Source organism: Andrographis paniculata, unplaced genomic scaffold (assembly GCF_009805555.1).
Source record: "Andrographis paniculata isolate CXL003 unplaced genomic scaffold, ASM980555v1 Contig45END, whole genome shotgun sequence".
NCBI classification, from domain to species: Eukaryota; Viridiplantae; Streptophyta; class Magnoliopsida; order Lamiales; family Acanthaceae; genus Andrographis; species Andrographis paniculata.
The window spans coordinates 2,248,619-2,270,362 of NW_026137579.1; the positions used below are offsets into that span (position 1 = coordinate 2,248,619).

The 21,744-nt window shown below is 35.3% G+C and overlaps 3 protein-coding genes across 4 annotated transcripts; 2 read left to right on the plus strand and 1 right to left on the minus strand.

Annotated features, from left to right (window-relative positions):
• Positions 1–31: 31 nt before the first annotated feature.
• On the minus strand, positions 32–8,559 carry LOC127251890 (cycloartenol Synthase). 2 transcript variants are annotated; one of them, XM_051275818.1, is made up of 19 exons: positions 8,420–8,559; positions 7,708–7,987; positions 6,432–6,617; positions 5,876–5,965; positions 5,560–5,754; positions 5,390–5,474; positions 4,810–4,976; positions 4,460–4,648; positions 3,954–4,067; positions 3,669–3,791; positions 3,439–3,561; positions 3,252–3,350; positions 2,487–2,543; positions 2,018–2,064; positions 1,614–1,757; positions 1,275–1,452; positions 832–912; positions 578–661; positions 32–411 (listed from the first exon to the last, which is right to left on the minus strand). In XM_051275818.1, exons 2-19 carry the CDS (start codon positions 7,903–7,905, stop codon positions 295–297), a joined length of 2,277 nt encoding a protein of 758 aa, XP_051131775.1. In that variant the 5' UTR covers positions 7,906–7,987; positions 8,420–8,559; the 3' UTR covers positions 32–294. The 2 variants fall into 2 exon arrangements, with proteins under 2 accessions (XP_051131775.1, XP_051131776.1); XM_051275819.1 differs by having other exon boundaries at positions 8,433–8,550.
• Positions 8,560–12,336: 3,777 nt separating this feature from the next.
• Positions 12,337–17,252, plus strand: LOC127251746 (uncharacterized). Its single transcript, XM_051275597.1, is given in 10 exon segments — positions 12,337–12,523; positions 12,916–13,021; positions 13,648–13,829; positions 14,438–14,583; positions 15,248–15,339; positions 15,468–15,796; positions 16,351–16,417; positions 16,713–16,772; positions 16,906–17,014; positions 17,017–17,252. Coding segments are annotated over 10 exon segments (1,308 nt in total). The 5' UTR covers positions 12,337–12,380; the 3' UTR covers positions 17,091–17,252.
• Positions 17,253–17,907: 655 nt separating this feature from the next.
• LOC127251745 (probable LRR receptor-like serine/threonine-protein kinase At4g31250) lies at positions 17,908–20,301 on the plus strand. The gene is made up of 3 exons (XM_051275595.1): positions 17,908–18,711; positions 18,780–19,433; positions 19,514–20,301. The coding sequence occupies exons 1-3, from the start codon at positions 18,042–18,044 to the stop codon at positions 20,095–20,097; spliced, it is 1,908 nt and encodes a 635-aa protein (XP_051131552.1). The 5' UTR covers positions 17,908–18,041; the 3' UTR covers positions 20,098–20,301.
• The last annotated feature ends 1,443 nt before the right edge of the window (positions 20,302–21,744 follow it).

Sequence of the window (21,744 nt, forward strand, 5' to 3'; positions counted from 1 at the left end):
CAAGTACTAAAAGCACCTTGCAAGTACCAAGAAAGGCCAACACAAACAATGAGGCATTCTCCATCCATAATAGTCGTAAAACCAGTATCACTTTGTTCCTACTTTTGAGTTAAAAAATGGGGACCAATATCATGACAAAGTAGAGAACAGAGAATGAGAATGCATCCCACTACTTTCAACCAAAGTTAGGAACTAATTCAAGATTGGCAATAGAAAGGACGATGAAGACCAGCGACGTTTCAATTATGATTAAGATGAAAGAAAGGAAACATCTTCGTTGTGTGAAGATCTTATTCATTCCTTGGGTTGAAGAACCTGGGTGAGATATTCTCCGAGAGCCCAGATGGGGAATATATTCCTGTAGGTGGCATATGTGATCATGCAATTCTTGTTGAAGACTCCCATGATCTCCTGGAAAACGAAAAGTGGTAAGGGAAACAGTTCGGGTGAATGTGGATCTTGAAAGTGAGTAGTTGTTTAGTCTGTTTAGTTTATGCTCTTAAAGGTGTTAGTATCAAAGCTTTCGATCAGGATTACATGAAAGAAACAGTATAGGCTAATGATATAATCATTTTACCTGTTGCGGGTAATCTCCATTTTCACATTGAGAGTTTATGAGAACCTTTGCTGCACGGTGCAATGGCAATGGATCTCTCTCTGCCTGCCGGACATCAACAGGAAACAAAAACTGTGATTTAATACAATTGCTAGTTGTGTCTAGTGATTTCTGGTAATCAAATTGAATCATCTTCCATGATCAACATTTCACTAGAAGGAGAAAAGACAGCAAAGCATCAATAACACATTTGAGTAAGAAGGATTTTTATGTACCTGTCCTGCACTTATGAGAGACAACATAGCCCACCCTGTATTCACCACATGAGATCTTCTCCCTTCTAGATCTGAATACACCTGTACTTGTAAAGGAGCATTTTAGTATCAGACATAAACCATTCAACGACTCTGTATAGACCAACTATTTCTTCTGCATATTTATTGGATAAACATATGAACTTTTTCACATATGCTGAAAAAGGAAAATAACTAGGCCACTTTAGAACCTTATTCACCACTTTGAGAAAATTTCAGATTTTAATGATTTCCTTTTATGAATGAGGTTACAGCAAAAAAGGATGAAGTATAGATTGTGTTTAGAATCAGTTAGTGGTCAAATAGTTCACAAAGAAAAAAAAAAAATTGTTTTAGCCACAGAGCCAGGCCACATACCACAAGATAAAAAGATGGAGAGGAAAACTAATTTAGAAATTATTGACCTTGTTTTGACATGAAAGATAACTTTCTCCCCATCCACCACAAGGAAGCTGTTTAGACAACAGGAAATCACAAGCCTTGCGAATGGCAGGGCAATTATTATAGCTTCTCCCAGCTGCCACAAGACCTTTCACCCCAAACCATGTTCCATAAGTGAAGCATACTGCCCACGAGCCGTACCTGTGTGAAGTTTCAATCTTAAATAAAGCTGATTGGTAGATTGACTAGAAATCAACACCAAGCTTTCAAGCAGAAAAGAATATACAATATACACTATCTACTCCAACTCAGGATCAAGAAACTACAGAAAGTTTTCAAGCAGAAAAGAATAAAAAACTGACCAGGAGCCATCAGCTGCTTGAATCTTCTCAATGAATTTAGCAGCTTTATCAATACATCGTTCCACTTCTTCTCTCCGATGCCCAGGATACAATTTCTTGAATGCTGCTAATGCTTGAATAGAAGCTGAGGTACATTCGACGTACCTATGAAACCAGAGTACAGACTTTATTTAACAGGAGGTTAATAAGTAATGCAAGTCAAAATATTTTAAGTTTATAGAATCTAATCAGAGCTATTTACACTCCTGCTACGTAGTCCCCGATAATTTTAGACAAACCTTTATTTGATAAAGTACAATGCTCATGATAGAGTATTTATCTGACATTTTTGCGTGCTTTTTTTTGGCATTCTGAAAAACTATGAGAAAATGGATACATATACTGCAGAAGATAAGATATCTTACGGATAATCAATGACAATGTCCCCAAAAGTTTCAGCAGGGTTGATTAACTGCAACAAAAGCATACTGAATCACACCAAAAGCTAGAATAACGACCTTGTTGGTAAGGAAATTAACTCTATTGATCTTTATTTAATAGTGCAGGAAATACAATACCTGAAATGCCTAAACAACAAAACTGCCTTTAGGAAAAAAGCAAGACCACATGCTTCATGATTATGTAAAAGCTTTACAGTCAACATATCAACAAACATAAACAGAAAAAGCATATAGAGTTGTCCAGAATGCAAGAAACAATAGGCAAATATCTTTAGTAGGCTAAGACCATGTCACAATAGCTTGGGTAATCACCAAAGTTAAACTTTAAATCCAGTCAAACCGAGGTACAATTTCTCCTATCATTACTACTGACAGTGAATAATATGTATGAAAATGGAAGCTGTAGTGGGTATAGACATATACAATAACATACCTCTAACCAACTATAGGATCTTGTCAATTCATATGTAGCGAATCCTCCATCAGCATTCTGAAAAAGATTCCAGGAATTTGTTTCTTAGAGGCCATCAATTAGACATTCTAGATGACGAAGAAGGAACAGACAGAGAATAAGATTACATGATCCAGGACAGACTTGTTATTAGACCATATGCATGACATCATAAATTATTAATTACAACAGATAATCTGATACTGCTAATTGTGGATAATATGCAATTCCATAGCCAATCTATTAGCCCATCTAGGGTGTGTTCTTTTATAGGATTTTTCAAAAATTCTACTATTCATTAAAAAAATTTCCCCCAAAAAAATTAAATTAAATACCTACTTTTTATATTATACTAAAAATCAATTTTACATTCAAAACATCACATCAACACCTATTTATATCACATCATACGACTATTACAATTCAAAATTTTTACTATTCAAATCCCAATTCAAAATCTAAACCCCCAAACAAACACACCCTAATGTCTATTAAAATCCACAGATGTATCAATTTTTCCAAATTTTATAAGTTTGGCCTGGGTAAAATTTGCATGTTCAATTCAAGTTTACCAATGTCAATCCCTGATTTTTTGGATCAATTACATTTATCTATCAACTGAATGTTCGTCACATCACATGATGCATAATTGAGGTAAAGCTTTTCCCTTCAACTGAAACAACTACCCCACACTTCTCTCCATCCAAATTACAAAGTGAATGAAGTTCCAAAAACATGGTGTATTACCTGTAATGAAAAAATTACATTCACAGCATCATATAACCGCTTCGCATCCAGTTGTTCACCAACAATGTCGGACTGTAACTTTGACAGCAGTAGAACTGCCTGAAAAAACAGTAACAGGTTACCATTATGTAGCCACTATACTTAACAAATGCTAGGGAAGTGGGCTAGCTTAATATTAAACTGGTACTTTCAGTCCCTCTGAAGTGCAATCCGAAATAGGCCAGCCATGGTCTGCAGTTGAAAATGGCCAGGCACCTTTGGAAATGTGACGGTACCAATAATCTAGATTTCCAGGGCAATCATCTAAAACCTATAACAAGAAGATACAGTATATGGAATATAGTAAATCATGCCAAATGCGTTATCATGACACAACAGAATACTATGAACGTGGTAAAGAAAAATTCAAAAGATAACCTGTGACTTCTTTAAGTATGTATGTGCTCTTTGCAAAGTTGGGCCAAATTCTTCTACAAGTTTTGTCGACAATATGGCTTGAACAGTAAAGGCAGTATCCCACAACTGACTGCCATTGTATCCCTGAAACAGTATCAAGTTAGCTACAATCATCCAAACTATCAAGAAAAATGGTAAGAAAATTCTTGCCCTAAATTTATATCCTTCAGTGTGGCATCAAATTGAAAATACCAGCAGAAGAAAAGAACATTAAATACATATAGTAACATATGCATAAAAATTAACCTGCATTTTCATGCCATCCTCTGCAACCCATAGGTAATCATATACTCTTGGAAGATGTAACTTGAAAGCTTCTGAATTTGGATCTTCCACCCAACAGCAAAGCATGTTTAACACCTGTAAATCTCATTTTAAAGAGGATGCATGAGAAAGGGTTGCAAGAACCAGGTCACTGCATTTAAAATATTTTGGTTTTCAGCCATTAATTAAAACACAGAAGAAAAACTAAGATTGTTGACATATGTGGCTCTTACAAAGACAATGTTCATTAACATTACTGCAAGTAGCAGGTCACAGAAATAGGTTAGGACAGATGCAGAAAAGCTATTGGAAAAAGCAACACCCATAGTTTGAATACTTAAACTCACCCCTGAATTCGTACATATCCCATAATACTAATCTATAGTTGCAAGCATCTTGCTGTGCAACAATATTTCTGATTGTTCATAAATAGGTAAAAAAAAATCACAATCTTTCATCCCCAGAATTTATAATTGCTTCCAATTTACCTTATTTACAGGGCCTATACATACGTAACGTGTATTTTCATCTTCATAATGTACATGCTCCATAACAGTGCGCAGAGCCTTATCTCTGAGCTTCTTCCCAGGCCAACGTGTCAAAACAGGCTCCACAGCCATGTGAAGTGTCGCCCATAGTATGTCCTGTACAAGAGGGTGTGGGTAGTACAGATCTTCCTGCAGTGATGACACACAGGATACTATATTAAGCATAAACAGAGAACACCATATGTGAGAATGGGGAGATTGATTGTTGTTTTTTAATCACTGAAAAACTCTCATAAAAATATTATGATCAAACTTAAAACTTGCAAGGTAAAATTGTGGTCTTTACCAACCTTTGCACACTCATTACGAGCATGATTCCAATCTATTTCGTGGTAAGGAGTTGTGTAAATTTCCTTCCTCAAAGACAATACTGTGGGTGTTAGTGGACCAACAAACCTTTTCCCATATAAATAGGACATTGGCAGATAAACCATTCGACAATGGCACCACATTCTGCCTGCAATATGAATGGTAGGAAAATGTTGTGTTTATTAGGCAAGAGCAAAAACGACGCAATGAAGTGGTTTCTTAAAAAAAAAAACCCAAAACATCACGGAATGTATTTATCTGAAATGGAAAAATCAGAATTTAATTCCTGAACAATGGGTTTTAAGTGAGTTCAGATGAAGGGTGTGTAACATGAAATTTCAAATGACAAGCTACAGCTATGTTGAAATATGTCTGTGTGTGTGTGTGTGAGTTAAAATGTTCATCGATTCCTATAATAATACTAACTGTAGGTCTAAGATACACTAAATAACAAGCTAAGACAACTAGAACATATAAGGAAGACATGGGCAGATTTTACAATCACTTGCAGAGGAAACAGAAAGAGGGGAAAAATTATAGTTAAAGACACGCAAGCATAACCTGGATGAATTGGAAGAAAATAGGGAAGAAGCCATATCTCAGGTGGCAATGGATTATTTCCAGACCATTCAAAACACCCGAGTACCTAAATACAAAAATCAACAGTTGGCGCATGAAGATTGCAATTGGAACAAATAGCATAACTAAAAGCCAAGAAATGAATTATTAACTGATAGCCACATCTTTCCCCATGATGTTATCTTAGTAGCCCCGCCATGATCCAAAATCCAGTCTCGACCTTTCTCCATTGCTCCATCTCCATCATTCGCTCCTTCACCCAGTAACCGTAAAGTGACATAGGTTAAAACAGATCCAAACATGGTGCTTGGCCCTTCAATGTGCAGACCCCATCCACCATCTCTATTCTGTTATAGAACATTTACTAGTTACGAGACTGTTAGGAATAGAGGATAACCTGAATGGTACATCAATTTGATACAATCTAGGAGGACACAGTTAACTTTACAAACATAATGCACTCTTCACCTGATGATTGTAAAGATATCGGCAGATCTCTCGCCTGTGCTCTTTTGACAATACAGCATTTAATGCTCCAGTAATAGATAATGTAAAAACCTGTTCCAGAAAATGATATTGGATAGAGAAATAACTGAGTTATAGAAACACTGATTATTATAACTGGTTTTCGAAATTCCAAATCATTACTTCCATTGAGACAACAAACTTTTTCTACAAGATAAACTTGATATACAGACAATGAACATGCAAAATCAATAAAACTACATGTTATTCTGGATCTTAACCTCAGCTGGAGAACTCCTAGGAAAAGAATACTTTTACTTTCTGATTATTTAGATATGTATATCAATAAATGATAGAAGAACCTAATGTTTCAGGATTCATCTCTTTTGAGTTATTCAAGCTTCATTGCTACATTTGAGCATCGTATGCTTTGGGGTTGAATTTTGATGATCAAAATGCAAAATGGGCTCAGCCTCAAACTATCATAGTCATCCTTTTTAGAAGAATTATCATTCAAATTGAGTGTAAGAAAGCAGAACACTGAAAAAGTAACACTCACCAGGCCAGGTAATAGAAACATGGGACCTCCATAGTCTCCTGGCCAATGGCCATCATGAGCCTGCAGAGTTGAGTGGAAGCCAACGGCCCTCCTCAATGTATGGGTTACTGTATCCGCTGTTATTTCTTCTATATCTGTCACTTTTACTTGGGGCAGATCCACAGGGTTCGGTTTCTCCTTTGAGAACTAATATTAGGAGTACAAAAACCAAAAAAAAAAAAAAAGGTTACTTATGTTTATTCTAACAAAGTTGTCAACAAGAAAGTACTTTAAATTATAAAATTCATTTTTAACCCAAGCTACATTTAGTATTTCAAATATTTATACAACCACAACCGAAGCACAAACAATATATAGTTTCTATAATTAAAATTATCAGCCATATTTTACATCAATAACAATCAGCCTCAACATGCTCAAATAGGAACCATGCATTGCGTTCAAGATTTGTACAGGAACACTTCTCTACATAAACAATGAAACAAAACCACAACATCAATTTCCAATAAACAAACCAATTTATGATCCAGCTGCTCTGAGATTCATATAAGAAGAAACAGCCATATTCTTTAACTCTTACAAATGTCATGAACAGGATGGAAGCTGCTTACTAAGTGTACTCTGCGTCTACAAAATTTCTCTCTCCAGATACTGAGTTAAAAATAATAATTTGCCTTGAGGTAATTATTTCCTTGCCAATATCGAATGTGACCATGTAAAAATTCCAGTTCAACATAGTTACAAACTTCAACAAGGACAGCAAGCATTCCATACACCTCATTGGACCTTTGTGTATAGCATTAACATAAATACAACTAGTTACTGATCACATTGGTACAATTTTAGAAATCATCAGGATGTCTTATATTTCATCTTAGAGAGCAGTCTTAACTACACGAAATGAAACAAATTAATTAACTGATGGCCCAGTACTATTTCAGAGACCAGTATAAGAACTATGGAACTGATTCCAGAATTTCACCCAGCATCAAGGCCTCATCGGTTCAGGCAAAACAGCATTGAAGAACCATATTCCACCAGCCCATAACTATTCAAAGCGAACTTTATTCTAACATAAAAATTTTAGGTCATGAGGGCAAAACTAGGTGCAGTAAACCACTGCAAACACAGGAAGAATTGTAACACATAATCATGGTCATTCATGGGACTCAGTATCTTGCACATAGACTAGAGATCACCATCATAATCTCATGGCAAAACAACAGTGAGATCTAACAATAAAAAAGATTGAAGGTGAAAATGGGTCTCACTGAACTTGAAATCTCATGAGAAGATCGTCTGAATGCTGTTTTTCAAAACGATGATTGCGGAATTGCTCTCGGAGCTTCTCGATCTCCGCAAGGTCTTCGGGCGATCCAAGGTTAGGATCAAACTCCCAGACTTGGCGACCAACATGTCCATTTACAGAGCGCAGCCAGGGGTTTGACCCATCCGCGATCTTCAACTTCCACATTATATTCCTTCTTTCACCACTTGGCTCTTTTTTCCGTCTCCCGACCCTTTTCGTTCAATTTCCTCGCCTAACAGTGAAACCCCTAAACGAGTAAAATCCAAATTAACTAATGCAAATTCGATAAGCACCGCCAGCAAAGAAACAAGCAGGAAGCAATCCACAAGAGTCGGCATCTGTGAATATAACAGCGCACTTCATGCTAGCAACAAGAAAAACAAAAATCGAAGCAAACTAGACAGTACAAAGGAAAAAAATGCAAATCATTAGGTCAAACTTTTTTAATAATTTTATTTAAAGAAACCCAAAAAACGAAAGAACAGGCTCGAAAAGGCCGAGTAAAAATGCCCTAGTCCCCTGCACGATCGATCCTTTCCTACATTGCAGCTCTCAATCAACGACATCCAGGAAACACTCAAATCAACAAAAGATGGAAAAACGAAACTCGCATTTTGTATAACTGCGAGTAAATCCCACTCAGTCGTTAATGCAGCAGCAAAAGCATGAGAACACTTACGCCCGAAAACCACCTGCTGATCTGATCTGAGGAGCGATGCAAATTTCAGGAATATAGAGTGAGATAGACAGAGAAAGACTGACATACAAGCAGAGATTGTCACAGTGGCACAGCTGCAAGGCCAGCAAGAGAGAGAGAGAATACTGACCTCATGCGTGTATATAATATAACTATTAGGGTGTATTTGTTTTTGGAGATTTGATCAGTAAAATTTTTTAAATTGAAATAATTGTATGATGTGATATAAATAAGTATTGATATTATATTTTTAATGACAAAAATAATTTTTAATATAATATAAAAAATTAAAAAATAAATATTTAATTTGATATTTTAAAAAAAAAAATTTGAATGAATAATAAAAATTTGGAAAAATTCCAAAAAAAACACACATTAATTAAATTAACTTGACAGTTGCCACCTGCCACTCAGTCACGACACATTCCAATTATTAATTAATCATACTACTATTTAATTTCTGCAAATCTTTATAAATTTACCTAAAAGAAATTTATGCACGCCAGGAATGTGTTTGTTTGTGTTTTTAATATTAAATTTTTATTCATTTAAAAATGTTACGTGCAAACAAACCCTGTTCGGAGATATAATTGAATCGATAGTCAAAATATTGAATGCTTAATACCCCCAAAAGAATGGTATGATAACTGTGAGATTATGGGTTTATCCTCAGGTCACATGTGGCTTTTTGGACCGAATTTACAGGATTTTTCGGATAACGGCTACGAATTTTCATTTCATTCAAAAATATATATATATATTGAATTCTTTATAGGTGCCTTTTACTCGGTAAATTTTTGTTACATGTCCATTTCTATTGTCACATCTAGGCATCTTCTAGAATATATCATCCCACTATACACGTAAGGCCGAAGGGTATGTTTGTTTGAAATATCTCCCAAATTTGCGAATAATAAAAAGCTTGTTTATATAAAAATCTTTAAATTTTTGAAATTATTAATAATTATTTCAAAAATATTAATTATATATTTCTTTAATAAAATATCACACTAAATATATAAATTTATTATTTTTAAAATAAAATAAAATCTCTAAAAACTTGTATTCAAATGAAACAAAATAAAAATAAAATTAACACTAAGATAAATATATTTTTTTAAAAATAGTATAGAATAAATTAACTGTGTTTGTTTTGATGGGTTTGAAAAAAAAATTAATTTAAATTTAATATTAAAATAGACGTATAATAAAATATTTTATAATAGAAAAAACAGAAGTAGTCAGAGTATCTGATAATTTTGAATAATAATAAAAAATAAAAAATAAAAATTATTGATTTTGAAATATGTTGTACATCACGTGATTGATCTTGGTTAGGCTGCCGGTTTAATTGTAATAAAATAATGGACGATGTTTTTATTTGTGTATCTAATACTAACTCCATCTGACATGAGTTTTGTAAATCTAGTTATTTTTTTCATTTACTTAGGCCCGTTTGTTTATGATTTCTTATATAAATTTACATTATTCAATTTTGATGTCTTTTTAACAAAATATATTAATTTATTTTAAAAAATATTAACATCAAAATATTATCATTTAGAAATACTAATATTATTTATTTCCAAACAATTTTAAAATATAATTAAACAAATTTTTAAATTATACTTCCTCCGTCCATTTACCATGTTTACATATTTATATTTTGGGACGTCCAATTACAAAGTTAACATTTCATTAAATACTCTATTTTTTTCCATAAATATCCTTACTTTACATCACATTATTACTTTTACACATAAAAAAAAAAAATAAGGACAAAAATATCATTACACTATTTTTAACAGCTACTTATAATTAAAATACTATTATTTTTTAAATATCACGCCAAAAATAAATGTCAACCTTCTAATTGGACGGAGGGAGTATGTTTTTTATTAAAACAAGTGTATGTAACACACACAAAAGCCATCAAGACAATAGGAAATATTTTCATATCCTAAACCTATGGTTTCATTTATGTCACATAATTGAGCTAGGGCTAGAGAGTTCTGCTGGTCTAGGTTTAGGCTGGGGTACATAATTGTATAAGCCTTGTTTACATAATAAATTTTGGAATTTTAGCATTATTTAAAATAAAATTTTTATATCAATTCTTAAATTTTTAAAATTTCAAAACTTCAGAATTTTAGAAAAATCTCTAATTCAAACAAAAGCCATATAGTATTTCATTTGCTACTATCAAAAGTATCGGTAGTGTCATCCTCTGAATATAAAATATATGTATTTTTACTTGTTTTAATATTTAGACGTATACAATACATAAACTAACAATACATGCTACAGTCGCATGCAACACATAACAATTGATTTTAGTATACGATATACTATTATACAACACACGTATAATTATAAACATGGCTGAATTTTTCAAATTAGCACAATAAGCATTTCCCAAAATAAAAATAAAAGTAGTCCCGCAAGGATGGCCTGCGACCCCTTAGATCGTCTGTCACACATGGTTCGCCTAGTGTAATTTTTTCGTCGGGCCTGGTTTGCAGGGAATTAGATTCGGCGAACCAAATGTGACTTTCCCATCGGGCCTAGTTTGGAAGGTATTAGGTTCGGCCGAAGGTTTACCCAGTATGCACTTTCGGGTAGCGGCCGCGAATTTTCAAGTTATAAAAATAAAAATAAAAATAAAAGTAGAAACATTTTGGTTAAATATGTTTTTAAGATATCATAATTACAAAAAAAATAATAAAAGAAATGCTTAAGTAAATATATACTCCCTCCGTCCCAATACCATGTCCACATTGCCGTTTCTATCCGTCCCACGTATCATGTCACTTTCGTTTTTTGGTAAATGATTACACACTTTAATCTCATTTTAAATTTTTAAATTTTATTTTTTTTTTAATTTTAATTAAACTAATTAGTTATCTTAATCTTAATTTATAATTATTTATATTATAGGATAATTATTTTCACTAATATATTTTTAATTATCTACTAATTACACCCCTCATAAAATACCGTGTCTTTAGTATCCGGAACGGAGGGAGTACTGTATACTTTATTATCCATTATCCGTTCATCAAATTTATATTAATTATTTTTATTAAAAATATATATTTTTTATTTATAACAAATAATTTTTATAAATTCTTCAATTTATACATTTTTAATATTATATTTATTTACAAAAATATGACAACTACTAACACATTAATGTATCAAAAATTTTCTCTTATAATTAAAACATGGGAGTATCTTTTTAGATTTTTAATTCTAATAGAATATATAAATTTAAAATTAAAATTAAATTAGGTTTTAAGCTAATTATACTTTAAGCGGTTGTAACAGCTCTAGAGATGGAAGATAAAGACGGAACTATTACCTCCATCACACAAAAAATACATTGACAATAAATGCGCCGTAGGGGAAATAGTAATTTTAGAGCCTTTTAATAAAAAACTTATTCAAATATTTTTAGCTTTATTAAATATTTCTTCAGTTGTTTAATGGATCAAAAAATTAATTAGATTATCTGATTTTTTTTTAAAAAATATTTTTTCTAAATAATGTATTAGAGTAAAAAAATTAAAATGTATTTATTTTGTCAAATTCCTTTAAATTTCACTATTCGAAATATGTATTTTTTAAATTATATATATTTTTAAAATATTTTATCAAATATTATTTTAATATCAAATACAAATCAATTTTTTTGAATTTCAGATTACAATCATACCCTTATAAATTATTTTAGTTTTTTTTTTTTTTTTTTTTTTTTTCATATTTATAAGATATTATTAAGCATTGGGCTCAATTAATTCCAGACTTTTACTAAAGCCCATGTTTTTTAATTAAACCTAAGATTTTTTTTTTAATTAGTTTTTACTAAAGCCCATGTTTTTCTAATTAAATCTAAATGACCACATATTCAGCTAAAGACTGCCGCGGAGGAGCAGAAAGGTGAATGCTAAAACAGACGGCGGCGGCGGCGGCGGCACCGCGGCTGAGAACTTTAATGGAATTCCACGCGCCACCGTCCCGGCCGGTTAAGGACTACGTTCATTATCAACACGCCGATGTTTGCAGCCTGTACAGATGGACTGCCAAGTAAGTCACATACGCCAATACCCTCTCGCTTCCTCTTCCTGCGTTTCGCCATATATTTCTACCTTCAGCATCTCCGTGTTAAATATCATTTCAATACGGTAGTTTGTTTGTTGTTGAGCTGAGCTTTAATTTAAGTAGCTGTTCTGCCATCGTGTTATTTATTTAATTTTTTATAACTTTAATTAATTTATTTATTTTTTGATAACATACATGAACTGAAATGTACAGTTTCTGTCAAAGATATATATGTCTGCTATCGTGTTAATCATATGCATATATGAGCTGAAATGTACAGTTTCTGTCAAAGATACATTTGACAAATTGATTGTACTACTAGTCGCACGATTTGTGCTTTTTCACAACTTGAGGTGATGATGACTTGAATTTGGCAGGGAAAGTTATGAGTACATGTATGCAAGGCAGTGGCGTAAAATTGATGACTTTTACTTGGATGTGGTAAACGGCCGCCGCTCTCTGTCCGAGTTGTTTGGGAAAGAGGTGAGCTTGTGGTGAAACGCGCGGTTTAAATGTTTAATTAAGATTGATTATCTTCGTTTCAAAGTTTATTTATCTATTTATTAATTGAGAAGAAAGCTCATCTTTTTACAAATACAGCTGAGATGAAATTCTCCTATTTCTCATTCATTTGAGTAACAGTTTAGAAGTTTAGTTTTAAGCAATAGTAGAAGCTTCAAGTCAGACGGGTTTTTTTTTGTTCCTCATGGGGTTCTGCAACTTCCAAATAAGTGATATATCAGTGGCTCTGTTAAAACTATTTGAACGTCGACGAGGATCCTCCATTTACATGCATATTCTATTATATATTATGCAATCACATGAAACAAATCTTCCTGCAATATGCATTCTTTAGAAGCCATAGTTTGTAACTTGGGCAGCATTAGTAGATGTTGCATGGAAGTCAGGCATTGTCTTGCCTCCTGCAGCTATATTTATTTTTATCTGGTATTTTGTGGATTATAAAAGGTCTTATGGACTCTCGAAGTCTCACCTTTGTAAATTAATGAATTCAATCTGCACAGGACAGTGATGGTTATGCTAGGGCTGTTTGTTATTCACTTTCAATGATTTTATGTGGTGTTTGATCAGATTTCATTTTTACACAGAGTCATGCTGTCTATCATGGTGCTGAAGATGCAGAAACTTGTGATAAATATGAATCAGTGAGCATTCCAGTTAAGGAAAGGACTGGAAGATGGGCAAGAGTGACATTCAAAATACTGTTGTCATACCATGGAAGCTCATTTGATGGGTGGCAGAAACAACCTGGTTTAAATACTGTCCAGAGGTAACAATACTCCCATAATGATTTCCACCTATCAACATGGAAATAATAATTATGCAGACTAATCTGTGCTTTTGTTCTTCTAGTGAGATATGCATATGTGTGTGTATAATTATATACATGTATATCCCATGAGCTTTTGAAATTCCTTGAATAATTGAATCAAGTGCAATCATACTCTTCATATGCTTTCTAGAACTGTAGGATTCTGGATTCATTTCCTTGTATTTGTATCTTTAAGATGAAGGACCTCCTTAATGAGGCTCGAGAGTGTTTTAGCTGATTCACTGGCCAAAAATTAAAATAATATTGTCGCAGAATAATGCGCAACACTGGAAAATATTGCTTGACTAAGATTATTATTTGTTATTATCCAAGTCTAATTTTATGCAATGTCGTGTCTATTTTCTTAGTTATGTGACATGCTAAGTAATGAAATTCAACAGAAAAAAGCTAATGTAATTTACTTGCAGACGAAATATCAAGTGGAAATAACAAAAATTGCATCAGATACTCTGAATGGTACTTTGTTTGCTTGGCTTATCATTACACTGTTCACATGCAACATATCTTTGTTTTGCCGTTTATCTAACAATTTTATTTATGAACAGCTTGATTGAAAGAGCACTTGGGAAATTTGTTGATGATAAGAAAGCACAGCTACTCAAAGACAAGAAATTACCAATTGATGGCTGTGCTGTTGTTGCTGGGAGAACAGACAAAGGGGTGACAGCTCTTGGACAAGTTTGCTCTTTCTGTATGTACACATCCCTTGATGTCAGGCATATCAACCATGTTGCTAAGCCCCCAGTCTAGCATTCCTTCTTTGTCATTTAGTTGTTTTACTGCATTCCATTCATCTAATAAGAGGTAGATCCTTTGGCCCCCTTCATCCAATATGGGGAAGGGGTGACCAACTTCCCCTCAGCCGCCCTTCCCCAGGGAACGTCCATGGAATGTCAACCCCAAGGAAGGAGACTTGATTGCAATGCTATCATTTGTGTTTGCAGCTAGCGCTTCAAAGGCCTGATCTTAGCCTGAAGTTCCTGATTACCAACTGATCTCCCAAAGTTGGGTCTATTAGCTGCAAGCTGTAACCTTTAACTGGGATAACATATTTGCTAATTGGATCACCCGAATACATCTTCCTTTTCCAGAACATTGTCAATTCATCTCTGAAGGAGACTGATTAACTTCTGTTTTATGTGGCTCTTTTGTTAGAAGATGATGCAGTATTGCTATAACCAAGAGAAACAATATTAGGTTTTGTCTAGGGCATTGGTTTATGCAGTTCACTCTAAATAGTAAACAGAACACAAAACCTCTTACCTAAAATGTGTTCACAAGTTTCTTGATGAAATTGCCTCTGAACTACTTTATTACTCAAATTTATATAATTATAAAGCATTTTGCATATGTAGATACATGGAGGCAGGATGTCAAAGCTTTAGAAATTAAGGATGCTATAAACAGTGCATCGTCTGGGAAGATGAAGGTCAATTCTGTAACTCAGGTACTTCGCCTTTGAACATGATTTATGGTTTCTGTAGTAGTACTTGTGAACCACTCTAAGACCCTGTCCTCAAAATGTTTTTAACATTTAATTTCAGAGGCACTGATGTGTTTATAATGTGTTTTTAGGTTCCTCGTGATTTTCATCCTAATTTTTCTGCCAAATGGAGGCGGTATCTCTACATATTTCCATTTAATGATGAAAACGTTGATACTAAAGACTGTCTCTACAACAATGTTTTGGACGATGTTGATAGCCAAAATTTCCAAGACAGCATATCCTCATCTGAGGAACATTGTGAAAACATAATCCATGATAATGATCAGAATGAACCGTCAACTGGAAACAAACCAATGAGTTTTGAAGTGAGCCGTGTTAACCATATGTTGCATCAGTTGGAAGGAAAACTACTTTCTTTCAGGATGTTTGCACGGGATACAAAGCCGGCAAGAAACATGTAAGATGAATATTTTCCCCTTTTTCTATATATATGTATATATCATTAATGAAATAGCATCATGTCAACGGTACAATTTTAGTATCCTTCTTGCTTGTAGGCGATCTGAACCTAGTGCAGCTAGGGTCCCCCTCATCTTCATTTTAAGAATATAAATTTTTTTCTACCCCACTTAGCATTCCTACCATATAACTATTGGTTTGCTTTGGAACTTGGAAGAATTCCCCTTCACTTCACCTTGATACATAAGATGGATTAGTTGCTTGCAAATGTAGGCGTGATGTGATGCCGATGTCGCTCACCAGGACTTACATTTGATTCTTTTTTCTCAGATATGATTTTAACACAATGTAACTCGCTGTTGATCTTCATTCATATTTTTCCCTTATTTTCCATGAACTTATTACTGTTGAGTAAAGAAATAAGAACTTTCCTGTATCTGGCATTCCGGCCACTATTCATGGAATCGAATTCCTATCAATAACTTGAAGATCTGATGTAATGTGCATGAATTAGAAAGAAGAAATTCACTATCATATTTGATCTCATTGCAGTGGTCCACCAACAGAATGCTTTGTCTTCCATGCTCGGGCTGCAGAGGCATATTTACCTTGTCCTCAGGTTGGCAACTGACTCAGTCATGCTTTATTTGTCTGTATCTTTTCCTCTGCAATTATCATTTCTAAATTTCATATACTATATATGCTTGTATTCCATAATAGCATAGTCGAGTTTATTAACTTGTGGAAGTGTCTTATAATTGGTTGGAAGTGCTGATTTCTTGAATATCTCATATTCCAGCCTAATCACGACGTAGTCATGCACTCCATCTTGTACACGTCAAATTCATTCTTCCCCATTTTCTTCGACTCACATTTGTTCTAATCTGCTTTGCTGTTATTCCCATATCCGAAAGGATGGAACAGGCACGAGGATAATGTGCATTGAATTGGTTGCCAATCGCTTCCTGCGGAAGGTAGCTGCTAATTTCAGAGAAATACACACATATTTCTTTTCGATAAGATGCCTTTCTGTGCACTTATGTAATTCCAGAAGTATTCCATACTGTACGGTACAATGATATTGTGGTTGTGTCTTGCTGTATGCAGATGGTTCGAGTTCTTGTAGCAACAGCTATTAGGGAAGCAGCTGCTGGTGCAGACGAAACCGCATTGCTGAAGCTGATGGATGCAACTTGTAGGCGCGCCACTGCCCCACCCGCCCCCCTGATGGCCTCTGCCTCGTCGACGTCGGGTATACAGAATTCCAGAGAGAAATATGCCTAATCCATTGAAGCTGCCTTCTCCATTTTTGTAAGTTAAGATGGAACAAATTTTAACCTAACTTTATTTGATGTTATATACTCAAACTTGGAAAATGGTCCATCAGGCCCTTGTCCAGCCCTAGATTAAAAAAGGGCTTAAATATATAGATATATAGTAGGCTTTTTTTTATATATAATCTTAAGAAAACTTGAAAAAGTAAAAGAAAAAGAAAAAGAAAGCTAGAGTATGTTGCAGCATTAAACAATACAATATAATATTTTTAAAATTTTGTGTAAAAAGAAAAAAAAGTAAATGGATAAATATAGATAAGGGAAATATTAAATAAAAAACTAATTATTATTATTGTTAGTTATAATATTTTTTTAATTATTTTTAGATAAAAATAATAAATTAAAAAGAGAAAAAAATCATGACCAATATTATTATTTTATTTAACTTTATAAATTTTATAAAATATTATTTAAAATACATTTATAAAAATTAAATAAAAAACATTAAAATTCATACATAAAAATAATACATTAATATATATATATATGTATATATATAAAGCCTCAATTTTAATCTAGCCCAGGCCTCAGGAGATGTCCATTCATATCTTAACAGCTGTACCACCACGTTTTACTACCTTAAAGACATTTCCTGTTGGGATAGATCTTTGTGTGTAACAATGAATCAAGAAATCCTTAAATTGAGTCCAAAAATGAATCAAAGAATCCAAAGGCAAACCTTAAAGTCCTCTCCAACACAAAAAAATGCAAAGAGAAACAAGAGGACAATACTACTCCCCAACACACAATTTTTCCTCCTATTATTAGCACTCCCTCCTCCTCCATAACCACTTTCTTTTTTTCTTTTCCTCTTTTGATCCTCCGTCAACAATCCTCATTTCTATTGATCACCATCACTCTCATTTCTCCATTCCGCTCCCCCGGGCGCCCGCGCGTGCGCCCACCGCAATGGCTCGTATAGGCGTCATTGTATCACCCCGTTTACGCGCATCCACCCTTCTCCTAACCATCTTGATCCTTTTCTCGGCGTCCTTCGGAGACTCCGAAAGCGACGTCCTCGTCAAGTTTAAGGATTCCCTCAAGAACAATGGCGCACTCTCCAATTGGCACCCCGGCACGCCCCCCTGCAACGGCGACGCCGAGAATTGGGTCGGCCTGTTGTGCGAGCAGGGCACCGTCTGGGGGCTTCGCCTTGAGAATATGGGCCTCGAAGGCACCATCGACGTCGACACTCTCACTAAAATGCCTAAGCTCAGAGTTTTGAGCCTTGTCAATAACAATTTCAATGGCCCTTTGCCTGAGGTGAAGAAACTTCACAGTCTTAAAGCTGTTTTCCTGTCTAACAATAAATTCTCCGGCGAGATACCGCCTGATTTCTTCGCCGGAATGTTGGCTTTGAAGAAGGTTCATCTGGCTAATAACCAGCTCTCCGGGGAGATCCCTGTGTCATTGTCGACATTGCCGCGGCTTATGGAGGTGACGCTTCAGAACAACGAGTTCACCGGATTGATTCCGCCGTTCCCTCCCGGTAGAATCAAGACGATCGACTTGTCAAATAATAAGCTCCAGGGCGAGGTCCCTCGCGGCCTCAGCCAGTTGCCAGCGTCGGGGTTTGAAGGTTTGTCCGTCATTTGATTTCGATCGTTTTCGTTCAATGATGTCTGATGATTTTTTATTCTCTGGTAGGTAACTTGGACTTATGCGGCGCTCCCCTGAAATCGTGCACGGCGCCGAACAAACTCTCCGTCGGGACCATCGTTACTGTCGTGATACTTCTGGTTTTAACGTCGGCAGCTCTCGTAGCCGTCGTCGTCATCCTTCTACGTCGCCGGAGTCCCGCCGGGCAGCAGGCGGAGGCGGGATCAGTGGGGTCCAGGGCAGCTCCGGCCATGAGACAGGGCAATCAAAAGGCTGCGGATTTAGACAAGATGGAAAAAGGCGCGGTGGCGGCGCCGCCGCCGCCGTCAAAGTCGTCTCCCGGAAAGAAGCAGAGCAGCCAGGCAAAGAAATCAGAGCACAATATGAAGATCACGTTCCTGAAAGAAGACGGCCTGAAATTCGACATGTCGGATCTGCTGAAGGCGTCGGCGGAGGTGCTCGGCAGCGGCGTCTTCGGGTCGACCTACAAGGCCGACCTCGGCAACGGCGAGGTCGTCGTCGTCAAGAGATTCAAGCACATGAGCAACGTCAATAAACAGGATTTCTCCGAGCACATGCGCCGCCTCGGCCGCCTGAGCCACCAGAATCTCCTCCCCATCTCCGGCTACTATTACCGGAAAGAGGAGAAGCTCTTCGTCACCGACTATGTCGACAATTTCAGCCTCGCTTTCCATCTCCACGGTCCGTACCACTATTCTCAATTACAATTACCTTTATTCTATAAATCGTTCTTCAATGGCATCGTCGGAAACTCATTTCAGCCGGAAACACGCCGTCGCGGACGCAATCGCCGCTGAACTGGCCGGCGCGCCTGAAAATCGTGAAAGGCGTGGCGAAAGGGCTGCAGTATTTATACAACGAGCTGCCGAGCCTGACGGCGCCGCACGGCCATTTGAAGTCGTCGAACGTGCTTCTAGATGGTTCCAACAACCCTCTGCTGAACGACTACTGTCTGGTGCCGATCGTGAACCGGGAGGAGGCGCAGCAGCACATTATCTCGTACAAGTCGCCGGAGTTCCGACAGAGCGGGAGGATAACGAAGAAGACGGACGTGTGGAGCCTGGGGATTCTGATAATCGAAATCCTGACAGGGAAGTTCCCGCCGGATTTCCTGCAGGACAACAAGGGCGGGAGCGAGGCGGACGTGGCGGCGTGGGTGGAGTCGGTGGTCGGAGAGGAGCCGACGGCGGAGGTTTTCGACAAGACGATCGGGAAGGCGAAGAGGTGCGATGCGGAGATGATGAAGCTGCTGAAATTAGGGCTGGAATTGTGCCAGGTGGATGTGGAGCTGAGGCCGGACATACTGGAGGCCGTCGAGAAGATCGAGGAGATTAAGGAAGAATGAGTGAGTGAGTAGGTCGGATCGGAAGTGCAACGGCGTTTGTTGTCGTAATCTGTATATGATCTGATGATAGACGAAGATGATGATGATGATGATGATGGTAACAGTCGTCGGATCATTTGGAGAGAGTGAAAATATATATATATTTATATATAGAGAGAGAGAGGGAGGGAGACGAGATCCAGCAGTTGTTTCGATGCGAGGTTTGGGAAAATGTAATAATTCTTTGTTCTTTCCAGGCTTTGCAGACTGCACTGTGTGTTTTCCCTTTTGTTTTTTTTTTCTTTATAAAATCAGAATATAGTAGGAGTATGTTTCTTGCATATTTTCATTTTCTGTTATTTATTTGTTACTACTGTATAAATTTGATAGATTTGACAGGAAATTTAAAAATAATAAAAGTAAAAGATAGTTAAGATATTTTAAAAATTTTATTAAAAGAAATGAAATAATATTATAAAAATACTACTATGAATTTGGAGTGCATACAGAATAATTATTTAGATGGGATAGCATGCTGAAATGCAAAATTCAGCCGTGCTGGAATTAATTGGATCCCTTAATCTTATTTAATAGGTACAGATGAAAATTAAATATAAGGATAAATATGTAATTTTATAATATATCAGTATTGCTGAATTAAAATTACACATCAGCACACATCCTTTTTCTTTATTATTATTTCTTATCAATTGATTTTTATGTCATATTTCCATTTTCTATTATTTATTTGTTACTAGACTATAAATTAGTAACTGTACTATCTACTTAATATTATAAATACCCTTACAATTTACAATATATTATACAAATGTCATCACCTTTATATCACACATATAAGATTATTTTAGTCATTTCTACTTTATTCCTTCTATATCATAATATAATACTAATATTTCTAAAACTACGTGCAAAAAGCAAATGAATATTTAGTTCCGAGACGGAGTGAGTATAATACATTTGCAACATACTTCATCTGTCCCAAAAGTATAGTCTTGTTCGGTTGGACACGAGATTTAAGGAATATTGATATTATATTGGTAATTGGTAAAAAAATAAGGATAAATGACTTTTTTGCCCTTATGAGTATATTAGTGTAAAAAGTAGTGATATAATTATTTATGAAAATAAAACTATTGTTTTGAAACGGACAAAAATGGTAAACAAGACTATTGTATTGAGACGAATGAAGTATATATTATGTGACACAAAATAGGTAACTGTTTACTACACAATTTTATTTATATATGATTTGTCTTCAATGATTATTTGAATGAGAATAAAATTCGATGAGTAAACAATTATATAGAATACTTTATAATACATTATAAATAATTTATAGATTATAGTCAATCAACTATCTCATCATGCCCTGTTAGTAACACATCAAGATGTATTTTGTTTGTGTGAGTTCTTAAATAATTCTCAATAATTTTTATCAATACTGTGCGCGACGGACATGTTATCATGGATTATCGCAAATTGCAGGAAACGAAATGGAGCAACTCCGGACTCCATTCAAGGGAGTTTGTTTGGGGGTTTGGATTTTGAGTTGAAATTTGAATAGTAAAAATTTCGAATTTGAATATAATATAAATTGGCGTTGATGTGATATTTTGAATGTAAAATTGATTTTTAGTATAAAATAAA

What these genes read in the sequence shown, in the direction of transcription:
- LOC127251745 (XM_051275595.1), top strand. Translation starts at nt 18,042, where the DNA reads ATGGCTCGTATAGGCGTCATTGTATCACCCCGTTTACGCGCATCCACC. An exon ending in GCCAGCGTCGGGGTTTGAAG is followed by an intron (nt 18,712 to 18,779) that starts GTTTGTCCGTCA and finishes ATTCTCTGGTAG; the next exon opens with GTAACTTGGACTTATGCGGC. An exon ending in CCTCGCTTTCCATCTCCACG is followed by an intron (nt 19,434 to 19,513) that starts GTCCGTACCACT and finishes AACTCATTTCAG; the next exon opens with CCGGAAACACGCCGTCGCGG.
- LOC127251890 (XM_051275818.1), bottom strand. Translation starts at nt 7,905, where the DNA reads ATGTGGAAGTTGAAGATCGCGGATGGGTCAAACCCCTGGCTGCGCTCT. An exon ending in TGTTTCTATTACCTGGCCTG is followed by an intron (nt 5,966 to 6,431) that starts GTGAGTGTTACT and finishes TTTCTGGAACAG; the next exon opens with GTTTTTACATTATCTATTAC. An exon ending in TTTTCTTCCAATTCATCCAG is followed by an intron (nt 4,977 to 5,389) that starts GTTATGCTTGCG and finishes TTCATATTGCAG; the next exon opens with GCAGAATGTGGTGCCATTGT.